General features: G+C 37.1%; 1 protein-coding gene across 1 annotated transcript; it reads right to left on the bottom strand.

Moving 5' to 3' along the window:
• Window positions 1–1,492: 1,492 nt before the first annotated feature.
• arpc5a (actin related protein 2/3 complex, subunit 5A) lies at window positions 1,493–12,227 on the bottom strand. Its single transcript, XM_007245060.4, has 4 exons — window positions 11,962–12,227; window positions 10,243–10,315; window positions 8,853–9,029; window positions 1,493–6,042 (listed from the first exon to the last, which is right to left on the bottom strand). Exons 1-4 carry the CDS (start codon window positions 12,099–12,101, stop codon window positions 5,980–5,982), a joined length of 453 nt encoding a protein of 150 aa, XP_007245122.1. The 5' UTR covers window positions 12,102–12,227; the 3' UTR covers window positions 1,493–5,979.
• Window positions 12,228–17,300: the final 5,073 nt, after the last annotated feature.

The raw sequence follows: 17,300 nt of genomic DNA, 5'->3' as shown, positions 1-17,300 counted from the left end.
CATAGAAGCAAATGATTCGTGACACCAAACTCTTATAGGTGATTCACAGAAAACAGATGGCTGAATTTTTTTGGGCTTGTTTTGGGTATTTATAGGGTCAGTCGAGACCCACGTTGAAATGAAAAAGCATGCAAAAAGTCATTTTTGCACAAATAGATCCAAATCTTATGATCCAAAGCTTTTGTGTAAGTGACCTTAATCATTTCCAAAAACAATTGCTCTTTTAAAAGGGTGTAATTGCATTTTTATGCTATTGCTTTACCATGTACACTACCGGTCAAAAGTTTTAGAACACCCCTACTTTTTTTCTCCCTGACAATTGACTTCTAACTTTTGTACAATTTAAGTGTACTGGATTTTGTACCATTTTAGGTTATTCTCTGGACCTGAAGAGCTTGAAGGAGAAATCTGGTGTAAAATGGACTTTTGTTGTAGTAAAACATGATAAAAAGTACTTACCTTTGTTGAATAGCCCACCACCCCTCTCCTACAGCTTTCTGAGATCCAGTAATTTTGTACTTTTATGCTGCTTCAGGGCATATTTTTGCCCCAATAAATCATTTTTTACACCATTATCCAGGCACAAAGTCGCTTGACGCCTCCTTGCTAGAATCCAGAGAGCCCTGACATTTAAAATGAAGCATTAATAACTTAAAAAGTGCACAAGAAGCTTATTAAAAAAACAACGTTAACATCCTGTGCCGCTTTTACACCGTTATTCAGGCTCAAAGTAGCTCCACACCTCATTGCTAGAATCCAGAGAGCCCTGACATTTAAAATAAGGCATTATAATAACTTAAAAAGTGCACAAGAATCTTATTTAAAAACTGCATAACTTAATCTCAGGGCGCCACCATCTTAAGGTAAAGTCATGAAGAGTAGAGTGATGGCAGGGCCTAAGGATGCAGGTTTCGCTATGGGTTGTAAACAGTGGTTTTTAATAACCTTTTTGTGCACTAGTTTTAAATGTCAGGGCTTTCCAGATTCTACCAATGAGGTGTGGAGCTACTTTGGGTAACGGTAACGGTGTAAAAAGCGATTTATCTGCTGCAGGGGCATCATGTTTTATGTTGATGTAAAAGTAAAAGTTGGGTCTGCGCGTCTTTGTGTGTTAATGTGTGCGTAACAAACAAGGGTGTACGCACGGCATGTTGTGTCTGCAGTGCCAAGACAGGAATGGACTTATGACAGTTGACTGTTGTCATGGTTCTTATCAGTGGTGCACCTGTGTTTTACGTTGCCAAGATAGCAATACGCCAGATATTTACGTGAACGCATCTCATCTCTGGACAACTTCGTCCATCAGTGTATACATAATCATAGGTACTGTTGCTATTTAAACAATATAGGCAGAGTGTGTGAAAGTAAACTGCTGGTGGGGTGTATGATAGCAATGAGCATTGCGACATGTCTTGCGCAGGTTGTATGGTAAGGCACAGACACAGAATAGTAGAATATAGGATAATTATGGAATAAACCAAAAATAAACAGGTTTCAATCATAATACATTTTTATTGCTTCCAAATGGACCACACGTTATAAAAGGAATATTTTATAAGGCAGTTGGTAAACTTGTTTGTTATATTTGCACTTGATCAAGTGAGTGATATGCACCCATTTACCACACCCTCTCAAACACTGACGATCGCTCAGCTTTGCCCAAAGCAGTTAGTTTTTTCATGTATGGCTTGTAGAGTGGACCAGCGGGAGGCTGAGCTGAGCTCTGACTGAAGTACATACTCATGTCAGGAATGTTCGGCCCACTCTGACTGTGAGAAACCTCTTTCAGTAGGTGTCTAAAATCTACTATGCAAAAAAAAGGGCCCAGTAATGATCACCTGGATCCAAAACAAGTGAACAAGTGGACATACCAATCCTGTTACAGAACAATGACCTCATCAGTGATGAAGATGAGGGATGTCCCGATCCGATCAAGGGCAATTTTAGTAAGCTTAGAACGGATTTTATTTCAGTAAAACAGCCAGCATGTTTTATCAAAATATTTATTCTCTGGGTCTGTATTATTTATACAAACACAGATCAGTGTCTATGATATTCTACATTCAGTGACTCGGATCGGAACATCCCTAATGAAGATATCCAGTATACAGGAGCTTGTGATCAACGTTTAGTACAAATATTCAGTGCCCTTAACTGATGATCAAACATCCTGATTCCTGGGTTCATTCTGATGAAGTGTTTTATCATCACAGTCACAACAAAGCCTTCCATCTCCAAAAAATGTTAATCATTAAAGCAACATTATGTGACAATTGGTTTTATGTTGGGCATTAAAGGAGAACTCCGGTGTAAAATTGACTTTTGGTGTAGTAAAACATGATAAAGAGTTGTTGAATAGCCGGCAGCTTTCCAAGATCCAGTATCTGAAGAGCCCTGACATTTAAAATGAGGCATTAATAACTTAATAAATGCACAAGAAGCTTATTAAAAAATCACTGTTTACAACCCGTCGCATTGGCTACAGCCCCGGGCATTAGGTCACGCTACGGTATGTAAACAGTGGATTTTAATAAGCTTCTTGTGCACTTTTAAAGTTTTTAAATGTCAGGGCTCTACGGATTCTAGCAATGAGGTGTGGAGCTACTCTGAGCCTGGATAATGGTGGAAAAAGTGATTTATCTGCAGGCGCAAAATATGCCCCATGTCATTCATTCTAAAGCATGTTTGGACAAACAGAACAAAATTACTGGATCTCGGGAAAGCTGTGGGAGAATGGAGGTGTGCTATTCAACAAAGTTTAATACTATTTATCATGCTTTACTTCCCTAGTCAATCGGAGTTCTCCTTTAAGTCAACAAACAAGGAAAGACAGCAAGATGGAGATAGCAGGTTTTTGTGTGACTGTAAAGATGCTAGATCATTACAACAACAACAAAAAAAAAGTACAAAATTGAGTTCCTTTAGATTAGAATCAAACTTTTTGGCAGCAAACAAACACAAGGAATGCTTTCCCTTTTTTCTGTCTTGAAGAACTTGCGATTAGTCCTATAAAAGCATGTACCAGACACTCACTGGCCACTTTATTGGAAATCCTCTCTTGTAGCTCCACATTGCATAGAGTCTCCTCAGATAGAGACTCATTAACATTTAATGATCTTTTTCTTTAAGTCTGTCTGTAACACAGTTTTTGACCACAGAGCCAAAACTGAAACGTAGTTCTACAATTTAAAAATAATCAATTTGAACATTTTAGCAAACAGAAGGACATGCTTTACACGTGCATTTCTGGACAAGCTGAGAGATACAGAACTGACATCTGAATTAAAAGAATGTGGTGCAATAATAATCCACATTCACAAGCTTTGTCCTGCCGCTTGCTTTACCAAAGTTACATAGTGCGGTGGACAGCTTGTCGACTCGGCAAAACATAATACAGCATTTCTACTATATTCATATATTTCACTGTGGGGGCCCACTGCTGGAACTGTTGCTAATTGTTGCAAACAGACACAACAACTAAACTCTCCTGAGCTAGAGAGTGACGCTAACTGTTTTTTTTTTTTTTCTGAGCTGGATTACTCGCTGTGTTGATGACAAACTGTAGTTGTTGTGTGAGCTTAGTTTCACACAGCCCTGTGACTATAGGGAGCCTAGCTTTAAGTGTAGCGTTGTGTCTCAGAATCCAGTAAAGTGCCTCCTGCTGAAGGAAATCTTACAGATAATAATGCAATATGACTTAAAATACAAAGAAGAAAGCCATTGTTTGTTAGAAATTATTTATAAATTATTATTTATAGTTGCCAAATATTCGGTGCATCACTGGTCAAACTCAAACTGGCCAGTGTGTGGAACTACAGGGTAGGTGTTTCTAATAAAGTGGCCACTTGAGTGTAAGTAGAAAGTCAGGTAGCTGCTTTTTTCTGGCAGCAGTTGAGCAAAACCTTGGCCTGAAGAAAATGAGGAGGAGGAAGAATAAGAAGAAATCAGCAAAGCCCAGCCAAGACAGCAAGTACAGAAAGTGTGGCAGAATACGAGGTATCCTTCCTCTGTGTTCAGAAGATGGACACTGTCCAACAGAAGGTGGTGCTAAGGCAGAAAAAAAACACTACACACACAGCGAGTGCAGTGCCTGTGATTTAAGATCTGGAATGCAGTATGAACATCAACAAGATGAGAGATGTGCTTCTATTCATTGTTTTTTTTTTTTTTTTTTAGATATAAAAGCTGGTATTGGAACCTGCAGGGCCACAACACTGCAGAACTGAGCTCCTCCCTTGTGCCAACATGCCGTATGTAAGGTCTGTCAACTGTCAACATAATCTGCCCTAAAATATATATTTAAGAAGCTTTATGTGGATAGATATCTACCAGATAGTGGTCCAATGAGGAACACCGGAACTGGTGAGTGTTTCAACCTCTCAAATAAAAGTAATGGATCTGCTGTGGTATCTTGGTTCCAGATGGTGAGGCAACTGTCAATTGATAAGGGCCAAACCAGTAAAGTACCTATTGATAGTGGTCTTTAAGGTCCTTAATGGACCTCCTGTAATATCTTGGTCCCAGAGACCACCTTCAGGAATGTTATATGTGAGGCACAAATGGCCACCTCTCAAATTAGAACTCAAGGACTTGCATTATCTCCTGTAATGTCTTGGTCAGAGGTACCACAGATACCACCTTCAGAAATCTGCCAAACCAGAAAGTACCTACTCATACTGGTCCAAGAAGAGACACCCTGAACTGGAGACAGGGTGTTTACCTCATTTTACCTCAAATTAAGGAGATGTTTTACCATGCTGGTGCCAGATACCACAGGAACCACCTTTTGAGAGCTTGCAGAGTAAGCTGTTTTTTTTTTATGGCAGCATATAAGGCATACTAGGCAAAGTTTTAGGGTGTACTCACAGTAGACACAGTTCTGCCCCCTCCCCACTCCCCCGCTGGCATGCACCTACACTGCGTTTAAACAATCCGTGCCCGAGCACACTTACATCGTCACTCGCTGCTCAGTGGGCTTGCTGGTATTGTGCCATATTCAGCACCCCCACCATGAAAAGCACCCTCTCTCAGGAGCGCAAAAGCAAAGATGATCTGTTTTAACTTACTTAGAAGTATGTGCCAAAAGTCATGGTTACGTACATAGCGAAATAGCGTCGCTCCCAAGAGGGGGTGCTTTTTCTGGTGGGGATGCTGAATTCGGCACATCACCTCCATGATTGTTTACAGGAAAGTCGCATCACTGACATCATCTTGTTGGCGCTCAAGCTCGAGTACAAGCTCGAGTACAAGTGAACCATGCTCTGGTCCACCTCTTCAAGCAGGCCAGGGCACGTATTGCCTACTGTGAGTACATCTTTAAAATCAAGCGGGAGGTACGAAAGTGTGAAAAACTTGGAAAACACTGATATATTCTATATATATTATGCTGCATCACTGTATCATTTAATGGTACCTCTACTGAGCTAACAGTAAAGTGCTGTGGCCTTGCAGGTTTAATAAACACTATAAAGTGACCCAATACCCGCCAATAAACTGCATCAAATAAGTAATTTTAGGGATGTAAAAAGTGCACGATGTGTCCCTGTACACTGTGACACTGTTTAAAAACAAAAAAAAAAGGGTCCATACTCATGCCTACAATACTATATTATAATAAAAATCATGATCGTCATCATCATATCAACAGAAGCGTCTAAATCCACCTCAACAGTCCACTGAGTGGTAAGCAGAGTGAAAGAGGTGGAGCAGGTTGTGTCGGTTTTAAAGAGGGACATCTGTCCACTGATGAAGACCACTGCGTTCGGACCCTCGAGCTGATACAGAGATCTGAACTGCAGCTGTCTGTCGTCTCTGCGAGAAAAACCCAGAACGAAAGCAATGCAATAGAAGAGAAGAAAGAAAGCGAGAGATGTGAGACCGGACGTCCTCCACAGTGTAGGTAGGTGCCAGGCGCTGCCTGGGGTTGTGCCAGCCAATCCCTGTGTCAGCGCTGCCAAGGTGTTTTGGGTGAAGTGGGTTTTAAACGGTTTTCCGGGCCGTTAGCACACGGACGATGGAGCCCACGCCGCCTGCTGAGAGAGCCTACAGACAAAGAGCAGAAAATTCTAAATGATTATATATATTATTTTATTATTACTTATTAGGGTTCAAGCACCGAAGGTGCGTAGAACCCTATTGTTTTTGCTAAGATTTTTCTTCTTATTATTATTATTATTATTATTATTATTATTATTATTATTCTTTTTCTCCTGTAAAAACAGTTGTGCAGCCTAAACCGTAAGTCATAGAAAAATGAAATGAAATGAAACTTGGTAGGTAGATGTAGGATCAGTGCATCTCGGTGGACAACAAAAATGGCACCGATTGGTCAAGTGGTGGCGCTATAAACAAGGAAATTCATTTTTCACAATTTTCTCAATAACTCAAAAACCATAAGACCTACATTCAAAATTCTTTTTTTGATGGATTCCTTGGGTCAATACCAACAACTTTCCAATTTGGACCATGCACTTCCGTCTATATAGATTTTGTGCTAATTTGCATAATATGCAAAACCTACTTTTGCAAACTAGTCCTAGGAATTTTGACCAATCCTGGCATGTTTGGTATCAAAACACTCGTGAGAGCAAGCGCTTCAATATTCATTAAGAAAAAGTTGAAATATGTAAACAATATGGCCGCCATATGCAAATTAGTCCTTCCGGATATATGCCCCATTCACTTCAAGAGGTAAATTTGGAGCACTGTTTCTCAGCAACCGTGCAACCTAGCAAGTTGAAACTTTGCATGCAGAATCTATCATACAGCCTCTAAAGGATGTTCAAAGGGCAACTTAATCAATCAACATGGCTGAACACCATCAGCCAATCAGCATTCAGCAGACATTTTGGCAGGCTGAATGTTGCCCAATCTGGATGATATTTGGCAGTTATGTTCAGGTGGAGACACTGTAGTGACCTGCAAAGTGCTGAAACAATCTGCCCACTGGGGGGCGCTGTTCCAAAAAAACGAGTATATGTCAATCATGCTGTACTATTTTGACATCTAATTGTTTTTGCCATATTTAGTACAGTGGCTCTGACAAATTTCTCAATACAACTATGTTTAAAAAGTGCTTTGTTCATTCATAATTGCTAATTGTTTAAAAATAGCTATATTGAAACTACTCTCTGGATATTTGGCCTATCACCTCCATTTCAGTCTTGCTGCACACTGTAGAGTCTCTAGGTAAATGTTCATTAAAAACATTTGTGAAAATTTCACATACAATACTCTCCAGGCATCAAGCAATCTGTGCGTCCTTGGAATTTCTAACCTAAATTGCTGTAACTCTGCAGTATTTGCTGTAATCTCACAATGTTAAAGACCTCTGTACAATATCACTCTGATGAAGCGCCATTTAATACAGAACTAGATTAAGAATAACTTGACATTACATGTCATATCAGAACATTCACTCCTTTGTGCCTCTTCTCAACATTAATAACAGGTGAAAGACTTTTGATCATTTCTAAATGTGACAGAATGTCTCCAATTGTGTTAGACCTTCTTACACATCACCATCCTATGCTCTAGTAGGCACCATTGTGCTAGTTGGTGCTTGATGAAGCGCCATTTAATTCAGAACTAGATTTATAATAACTTCGTAATTACATGTCATATCAGAACATTCACTCCTTTGTGTTAATTTAAACTTGTTTGGTCAAACATTTCAGCTTGTTCTGCAAAGGTTCAAAGGTCAATCTGAATACCACTTTGTGAACATTCTGGTTGAAGCCACCTGATCAATACCAATAACATGTAGACACCTTTTGACTAGTTCTAACTCACTTAATGAATATCCTACAAAGTTCACTAGATTTACATGTGAATTTAAGCACTGATCAGGTTGAAAGGCCTCTGCTCAACATTAATAACAGGTGAAAAACTTGATAATTTCTAAACGTGACAGGGCATCTCCAATCATATTAGACCTTCTTACACATCACCATTCAATGCTCCAGTAGGCACCATTGTGCAAGTTGGTGCTTGAACCCGATGATTGCCGCTTGCGGCTATATTTTTTATTATTATTACTAGTATTACTTTTACTACTACTCAATTTGAAAAGTAAACAGGGGTCAAAAGAAATCATTTCAAATTACAAAAAAAAAAAGAAAATTGCTAATTTATTAATTCTTACTTATTAAATCTGGACTAATAGAAATGCTCCAAAATGATCTGAAATAAAATCTTTATCAATTGAATTATTTTTCATGTTTTTTTCATTATCTGGTTACATTGTAGATACAAGGCTTTTGACTAATTATAACTACAATTATCAGATAATAAATGTTCATTCTCTGTCTCATCATTTATTTAAATTCTTACTTTTGTTCTTATTTTAATTATCTTCTTCGTTTTGTAAAGGCAAAATATGCTGTATGAAAAAAAAATACCTAACTGCAGTCAGTGCAGTTACAAAAGTGTAAAAGTTAAAAAATAAATAAATGAAAGGTGTTCTTCTGTACTTCTTGGTTTTTTTTTTAGGTACACGACACTATAAAATTGGCAAAAGTCATGGGACTTTTATTGTTTCTTCTGAAATCAAGCGTATTTAAAAGAAAATCGCTTTATTTAGAGTAACTGCCTCTGCTGTCCAGAAAAGACTCCCTCATCAACTTCAAAACTCATCCCATCCAAAATTATTGAACAGAGCTCCACCATTCCTGGGGCTGTATACCGCTTTAGACCACACCAGCATTGGACATGACTTCTCTACAGGGACTAGTCAAGCTGCATGTGTGCATTTGCACATCTGTGTCAGTCACGTAAAGTAATTAAATAAAAGTATTCATAGAAAGGAGTCTACAGAAACCTTTAGTGTATTTTAAATGTGATGCAGTTCTTACCTTTTCGTGCCACTGCAGCAGGACTGCGCTGCTGTTCTCTGAGGGCCGTTCAAAGCCTTTGTAGATGTACTTCATCAGGAGGTCCACTTTGTTCTTATCCAGAGACTGAACCGCCTTCTCAATATCACTGCTCTTAAAGGCCGTCAGCACTTTCAATACCAGACCCTCGGCCCGATCCTGATACACACACACGCACGTAAATAAAATATCTTTAAAAAACGCTTCATTAATTAAAATGTTTATTCAATCAAAAAAAAAATTCCAACATGTTTTTTGTGTGCAGTTGATGTTAGATATCAACACCTGTTTCTGCAAAATCCTAGTATTTTCATTTTTACTTTTTAAAAACTGAACTACAGAAAACCATTGATTTATTTGTGGAATATTCATAATAATAATAATAATAATAATAATAATAATAATAATAATAATATGAATAAGAGACTCAAGTTTTAACTGAAAAGCCAATATAATCTAAACTGAATTTTCTTATTTAACATATTCTTAAAACTATAAGGTGCACCGGATTACAAGGCACACTATCAATGAATGTCTACTTAATGCTCTATTTTCGTACATAAGGCACACCGGATTATAAGGCACATTATGAGACACTAGTAAGGAACAGGGGTGTTGCCATGTTTTCCTTCTAATTCAGCAGGTCTCGCTGCAGGGCGTTAAGACCTGCAATGCTAAGCTAAGTTATGTAAAAAAAAAAAAGTTATTTTAAAGTCAAACTAGTACTGGACGTTAATCTACACAGATTTCTCTCCGGAAAACTATTTATTTGGGTGAGTAAAGCACTACAGTATGCTTAGATTTCCAGATTTCCACTAGCATTAGCTGATAACGCTAGCCACAGTTAGAGGTTTATGCTGTCTGACAGGCTATATTAGCTAGCCGTTTGTTCTATGTAGCATGTTTAAACACGATAAACATGCAGGCTACAGGCCTATATAATCACCTCTGAAGAACTAAAGAGCTAGCGCTTAGCATGGATAGCGGGTCATGCTAATGCTGCTCCAACAGTGCTAGCCAGGGTTAGCAGCAGCCTACAGTCCCATAATATTAACCTCTGAACAGCAAAAGAGCTGATGCTTAGTGGCTAATGCTAATTCTGCTCCAGCCTCTGTGATAAAAAAAAAAAAAAAACTAAAACTCCTGTATAAAGCTGTACTTCAGAGGAGTGGCTTTACTGCTCCTTAATACATGACTGGTAAAATTATAAGGTTTACTGTCGATTTATTAAAGGATTAAAGGATTTTTAGTGTGCTTACAGTGTACAAAATACGGTATATTTGTTACACGTTACTGTAAAATAAACAATTTTGCCAAATCTGCCTTAGATCTGAGAAACCAGCTCAGAGTGCAACTCTAAACTCTGACTCACCTTCACATTCTGGTTCTTTGTGTTGATTGGTGGGTTTTTCAGTACAGCCTGCAGCGCCCCCATCAGGTTTGATGTGAGCATCGCTTAGGAAAAACACTTCAGTCTAAACAGCACTTGCAGCTTTACAATCTTTACAACCTAAACTGTGACAAAGTTTTAAAAAAATTACATTTTACCCAGTTAGCAAAGTCAGTCAACCAAATTAACATACTGTTATGCATTTGTGTTTTTTAGCTTTTAATTCGTCAAGATCCAACCAGTGTGTCACTTGGCATTTCCTTTAAGAGCCAGGTGTGCTCTGATTTTGGCGGATTGCTATTTTAACAGTGCAGCTATCTGGACATGTCCAGCAATTCCCAGCAAAGGAAACTGACCTGCTTGATCACGTTGTGAAGATATTTTATCTGCTGCATGTTGTCAGACAGGTTCTATTTAAGTGATTTTTGATTCTATAGGCAGAGAAATTGAACTCAGCTTACAAAAAAAGGAAATCCCTGTAATTTATTGGGGTATTTTTTTTTCACATGGGGCCAGTTTAGTTTGGATTGCTTTTTTACTGTAAAAAATCAAATCATCATTTAAAAACTGCTTTATGTATTTATTTAGGTTATCTTTGTCTTAAATCAAAGTTTGTGAAATGTGCAGATGAAGCAGTCAAAAAAGGCTTTTAAAAATCTGTTGATTGGATTTTTTTTAAATATTTTGTATAAATTATTTACCATGGTAGTTAAACAGCTAATTTTAATGTATTACCATACATGTAATCAGTATCGTTCTTAAGACATGAAATTAGATACTGTAGTATCGTATCAACATTCTAGCTAACTACAGTACCGCCCAGCCCTGTTTATAACCTGGTCACGTCTAATCAAGATGCGGAACTGATAGAGCTAAGCTAGCTTAGTGGCTAATCACTGCAGAATTGTGCAGAACTGCACCGAAATAAACAGCATAACTGCTATATATGGAACAAATTAAGGCACTAACCTACATTTTAATCCAGTTTTACAGTATAAGAGTGTGTAAAAGCGAAGCCGCGTGGAGGTTTATAATGTTAGGTTACTATAGGAAGCTGCAGCAAATGAATGAGGGTGTGGTGTTCTGTCAGGTTCTGCTACCCTGTCAAAACGTGCTACCCTAGTGTTCAATGTTTAACTGTAAAAATACAAATTATTAGAACATACTGCATGCAGCAGAAGTGTCGGTATGATCAAATTTGAACAGACTAAATTGCTGTTATCGGGATAAAGTAGGCAATATATCTGGGTAATTAAAAACATTTATATGAGTATATTTTTTATTACTTTTTTTTTTACACGGTTTTAACACTCAAGCAAACGATGATTGTAATTTCAGATTGTACAATGCACCCGGAAAAAAACCCTAAATTATCAGGAAAAAAATTAAGGTGGGTAACTTAACCCAGGTCCCTAAAGGACCTGAGCTGTAGCAGATCCGCCCAGGCAGTTGGTAAGAAACCCAGGGATGGAGAGTTTTGCGCATGCGCAGAACCGCTAAGTAGCACATATCGATGGGTAGCACAACTCGATAGAACACCCGGCTTCACCACACCCAACACACTGCATCTACAGAAACGCGGCTCTGCGCTCGATTTAAACGTTTATAAACACCGAATAACCACATTAAACCGCAGATTAGCCGAGCCCGCTCCGAGACTGGGTCAGAACCGCTGGAGAAACGCTGTGTTTTAAAGGATATTGCCTGATTAGCGAGTCCACCTCCGCCTCATCCGGACCCAGCTGGTTCTCCCCGCCGTCTTCCTCATCCACAAACTTATTCTCATCATACTCATCCACATCCACCTTCCTGAAGCGGTCCGACACCGTGTTCTTAGACATGATTACACTAGAAGATAAATACTCCGATTATAAACTGATTTAAAGCACTGAAATCTGAGCGCTGAAGGCCTGCAGGACTCCTCACTCCTCTTCCTCTGGCCGCTTCCGCAATCCGCTTCCTATAGTGCGCCTATACCGGCCGAGTGTGGGTGTTACAGCTGCAGTACCGCGCACTGACCACAAGGTACGTCTATTTTCTGTAAATGTTACAAGTTTAATCACATAATATTACAACTTTATTATCGTAATATTATAACTCGAAATGCCATAACGTACATTTCTTTCAGAATACTACGGCTTTATTCTCTAAATGCCAAACCATACGTCTATATTCTCTAAATATTACAAGTTTAATCACGTAATGCTGTTTGTCTTTTTTCTCAAAATATAGCAACTTTATTCTTGAAATGCCATACCATATGTCTTTTTATGACTTTATTTTTCAAATGCAATACCACGACTTTTTCTCTAAATATTATCTTAATATATATGTATTTGTGTATATAATATATTATGTATGTATGTATGTACATTTAAAAATAAAATGAATTAATTTATACAGTTATTAATATGCCATACCCTATGTCTGTCTTTGTCAAAGAGCATAAAACAAAGTATTTCAGCATGAAAGCACCCGGGAGCATTTCCAGTGTGGTAAATGTATTTTCTTTTCCTTAATGCATTGTTTCTTTAGTTGTCTTAATGTAGTTGTGTTGTCATCTTTTTGTTTGCTTTGTAAATGTTGTTGTACTTTTTCTCTTTATTTTTTAAAAATAATATTACAACTTAATTCTCAAAATATTACTACTTTAATCTCGTAATTTTTTGTCTTTATTCTCCTAATATTACGACTTTGTTTTCAAAATTCCATACCCTATGTCTTTAATCTCGTAATATCACAACTTTATTTTCAGAATATTACTACTTTAATCTCGTAATATTACAACTTTATTTAAACAATCTTACTACTGTTTTTTTTTTTCGGAATGCCATACCATATGTCCTTTGTCTCAAATTTGTACAAGTTTATTCACTTTATTCTTTGAATATTATTATTTAATTCTTGTAATATTACTACATTAATCTCTTAATATTACAACCTTTTCCTCAAAATATTACTTCATTCTTAAACTGCCATACCGTATCTCTTTTTTCTCAAACAATTACGAGTTTATTCTCAAATCAAGTTTTTTTTAGGTGGCCCTTTAACACCAGTATCCAAACTATGAAGAAACAAACATGGAATTATTTAAACAAACCAGAATATGTAGCATCTCTTGCTTAGATGACAACTTTACACATCTTGGCTGGATTTTCTCAGTCAGCTTTATGAAGTAGAATCACCTGGAATGGCTTTCAATTAAAGGAGAACTCCATTGTGAAGCAGACTTGGGGTGTAGTGAAACATGATTACAAGTACAAACTTATTTAAATAGCCCTCCTCTATTCACTCCCAGCATAACTAAATACAGCACTTTTATAGCCATTGCATAGGGACATAGAAATCACTATTTTTTTTACAGCAATAACATGCTTAATCTCTCATTGGAATTCTGAGGGCCTGACATTTAAAATGAGGCACTAAGATAAAAGTACAGGTAATTAATTAAAAACACAGTTTATACACACAGTACCTTCAGGTAGTTCTCCCTGGGTGCCACCATCTAAAAATTAAGTCACCATAAGTCAACTGATGCACGAACAAATAGAACGAATAGGTAGGATAGGGGAACTGTCAAAAATGTGGAAATGCTTAAGATATATGACATATGAGATAATTTCATCAACAGCTGGAACTGATGCATTAGATGGGACATTCCAGGATTTTGGTACATTTCCTGTCTCATCACTTAAATTCCAAATGTACATATCCAAAATATCTAAATGACTATTTTTTGTGAAAAATGAACTTATTATAAGACAAAATGTAAAATATGGTGGAAAAATAAGCTCCTTAGATATTATTCAAAAGACCGAATACCTTTGGACCACCTCAAAAAATGGCCGTTTTCTCTTGTCCCACACATTGGGTGACCAACTCCTTTGGCAAATTTAATAATTAAAATAAGCTCTAAATAAATGACTTCCTCTTGTATATTGTTGATATGCATCTCCTTTACTTATGAAAACAACTTCTTTGGTCTACATTGTTTTGCATGTTACAGTTTTTGTGCTATTAAGTTGTGTCCCACAACATGCACGCAACCCTGTTATCATAAGGAATTTTACCTGCAGAGAAAGAGTTAAAAATATTTGTCTACTGGCACAAAGGAAGTGACATCACAAGGACATTTTCTGCCCACATGGCAAGACCAAGAGTAAGTGCTCTAACAATTTTCAAGTTTTTTTTTCCCAAATATGTTTGTCCAAGTTGTGTGTGTCACTCAGTGAACGCAACCCTGTTACTCATATTGTAAGACTAATAATGAGTAGAGTCAAAATTTACTTTATATACTTATATAACCATGTTTGTCCTTGATCTTGTATACATAGCTAAATTTTACAGTTAGCATCTGTTCCTGGGGTAAACCACAACTTAGCCTAGATTTGCAACCCTGTTACTCGCAACCCTGTTACTGTAAGTTACCAAATATATTGCATAATAGAATTTAAAAAACTGCGTTGATACATGAGCTTGACAAATAAAACTTTTTGATAGTCTATTACCTGTATTTAATAAATATATGACTAAAAATAATCAAATTGAAGATCAAATTTTCAGAAGTGACCACCCCTGAAATGTACCAAAATCCTGGAATGTCCCAGATAGCACCCAGAGATCTCATGGTATTGTATGTATAAACGTTTTTTTATTAAACTACTTGTGCACTTTTTAAGTTCATAAATCATATAAACAATAAATAAACAAAAAAGAAAACAACCCAATGTTTATCTGATAAATGTATATAGGTTTTTTGTCATTACTTACATTTCTTCATAGAAATAAGTTTAGTTTCTAGTGCAGCCCATGCTGAAGAGAATTTGGCAAACTTACATTTATGTATATCTGTACAGAATTTATGCCTTATGTGTACAGAAAAGGGGTACCTTAAAAAAAACAACACAATAATTAAAACAGACTTTATATCCATGTCCATTATTATGCTAATTGGATTTGTCATAAAGATTATTTTTTTTGTTTCTCAATTAAACCAATTAAACTCATGGATGGTATTGTGTCTCAGGGCTCTTTGGATCCCTGAAATCGATCTCAGACACCTGTGATAATTAGTTTGCCAGGTGATCCCAATTAAAGGAAAACTACTTAAGAAGGATGTTCCACATTTTTAAGCAGAATATGTAGCATACATATATATATATATATATATATGTATATATATATATATATATATATATATATATATATATATATATATATATATATATATATATACATATATATATATATATATATATATATATACATATATATGTATATATATATATATATATATACACACACACACACACAAACAAGGAAGCTTTTAGTTTGGTTTATCAACAGTAAAAAACAACGAAATTAAAGTCGGGTTCATAAAGTATATTACTAATACGCATTAACATAATTCTTTATAAAAATAACAAACATTAAATAGAACAGTTGCAAAATATAGCTAACATACATTCTTTGCTATCAAGATTGGCTAGTTGAGCAGAATAATATATAAGTACTGCGTACAACTCATTTTATCCCACTATAATCCCTTTTTTAATACTGCTGGACTACCTTTTTTCAGGTTTCTTTCATTTCTTTCTACATATAGAATAAAGAACATTTCAATACATTCACTAAATAACCAAATATCTGCAAAAAACAGTCAGAATAATCCTAATAATAATAATAATAATAATAATAATAATAATAATAATGATAACAATACTACTACTACTACTACTACTACTACTATTACTCCTAATAATAATAATAATAATAATAATAATAATAATAATAATAATAATAATAATAATAATATTAACAAATAAGCATAACCTCAATTAAATACTAAGTATTGGTTTAAGTACTGAAACCAATTTAACAAACTCAAAACTGAATAATAACCATAATTAAGACAAAAAAATCCTATGAATCTGTTTAACTCCAATAACTCATAACTGTAACAAAGGGAAAAATGCAAGAAGAAAAACATCAAAGCCCTAAAAAAGAATTGTAGCAGCGTCCAGCAGAGCGGCGGCCAGAGTGGAACGCAGCGCTGCTTACGTCACTCCCTCTCTGGCGTTCTGTTTCCCAGCTGCATTGTGATTGGCTGAGGCGCCCTTTGACGTCACCGACTGAGGGGTATAAATTGGAACCAGCTCGCTGCGTCGCGTCAGTTGCGGTTCGGCAGTACAGCAGAGCTGCAGTATGTTGGTAACATGGACTTTGTTATGTTAAAACTGAGAATGATGGAGGAGCGAGAGGAGTGGAGGGCTAGAGAGAAGACGTTGCTTACACACATAGCAAAGCAGGACATCCAGCTATCAGAAGCTAAAAAGGCCTTTGAGTATGAGAAAGCCATGAACAAGGAGAAAAAAATGAGGACCAAAAAGACCTCACAGGAAGAGCTGAAAAGAGTAGGGCTGTTTAAAAAGGTGGCTCGGTGGTTTAAAAAGCTGAGAAAAGCCTCTGAAATAGGCCGAAAGGAACAGCGGAGTGAATCCATGAAGAAGATGAAAAAAAAGGAGCTGCTGCAGAAGTTTATAGAGCTGGATCAGAAGTTTCAAGAGCAGGTGCAGAAAACTGCGGAGCTGGCGGAGATTTGTATGGAGCTGGAGCAGGAGATTATGGAGCAGGAGAAGAAGAGGGCTGATGATCAGAAGAAGTTTAAGGAGCTGTCGGAGATTTGTATGGAGCTGGAGCAGAGGTTTAAGGAGCAGGAGAAGAAGGTTGAGGAGCTGATACAGAGGGCCGAGCTGTTAGAGGAGCTCCCTTGCAAGAAAACAGACAGTGAATCAAGCGGGGTTGATTAGACATGACTGTGAAAGAAGCTATCTCCACAGACTGTTTGACTAATGCGATTATAAAGCAACAGTAGCAGACAGAGGGGGAAAGGCAGCAAGCACATAGAGGAGGGAAGCTCAACAGGCAGAGGAGAAGAGGCAGCAGATAGAGGAGAAGAGGCAGCAGACAGAGGAGGAAAAAGCAGCAAACAGACAGGGAGAGGCAGCAGATAGAGGAGAAGAGGCAGCAGACAGAGGAGG

This window comes from Astyanax mexicanus, chromosome 18 (assembly GCF_023375975.1).
Source record: "Astyanax mexicanus isolate ESR-SI-001 chromosome 18, AstMex3_surface, whole genome shotgun sequence".
Taxonomy (NCBI): domain Eukaryota; kingdom Metazoa; phylum Chordata; class Actinopteri; order Characiformes; family Acestrorhamphidae; genus Astyanax; species Astyanax mexicanus.
The sequence above is the reverse complement of the archived record's forward strand: the minus strand, read 5'-3'. Positions and strand labels throughout refer to the sequence as shown.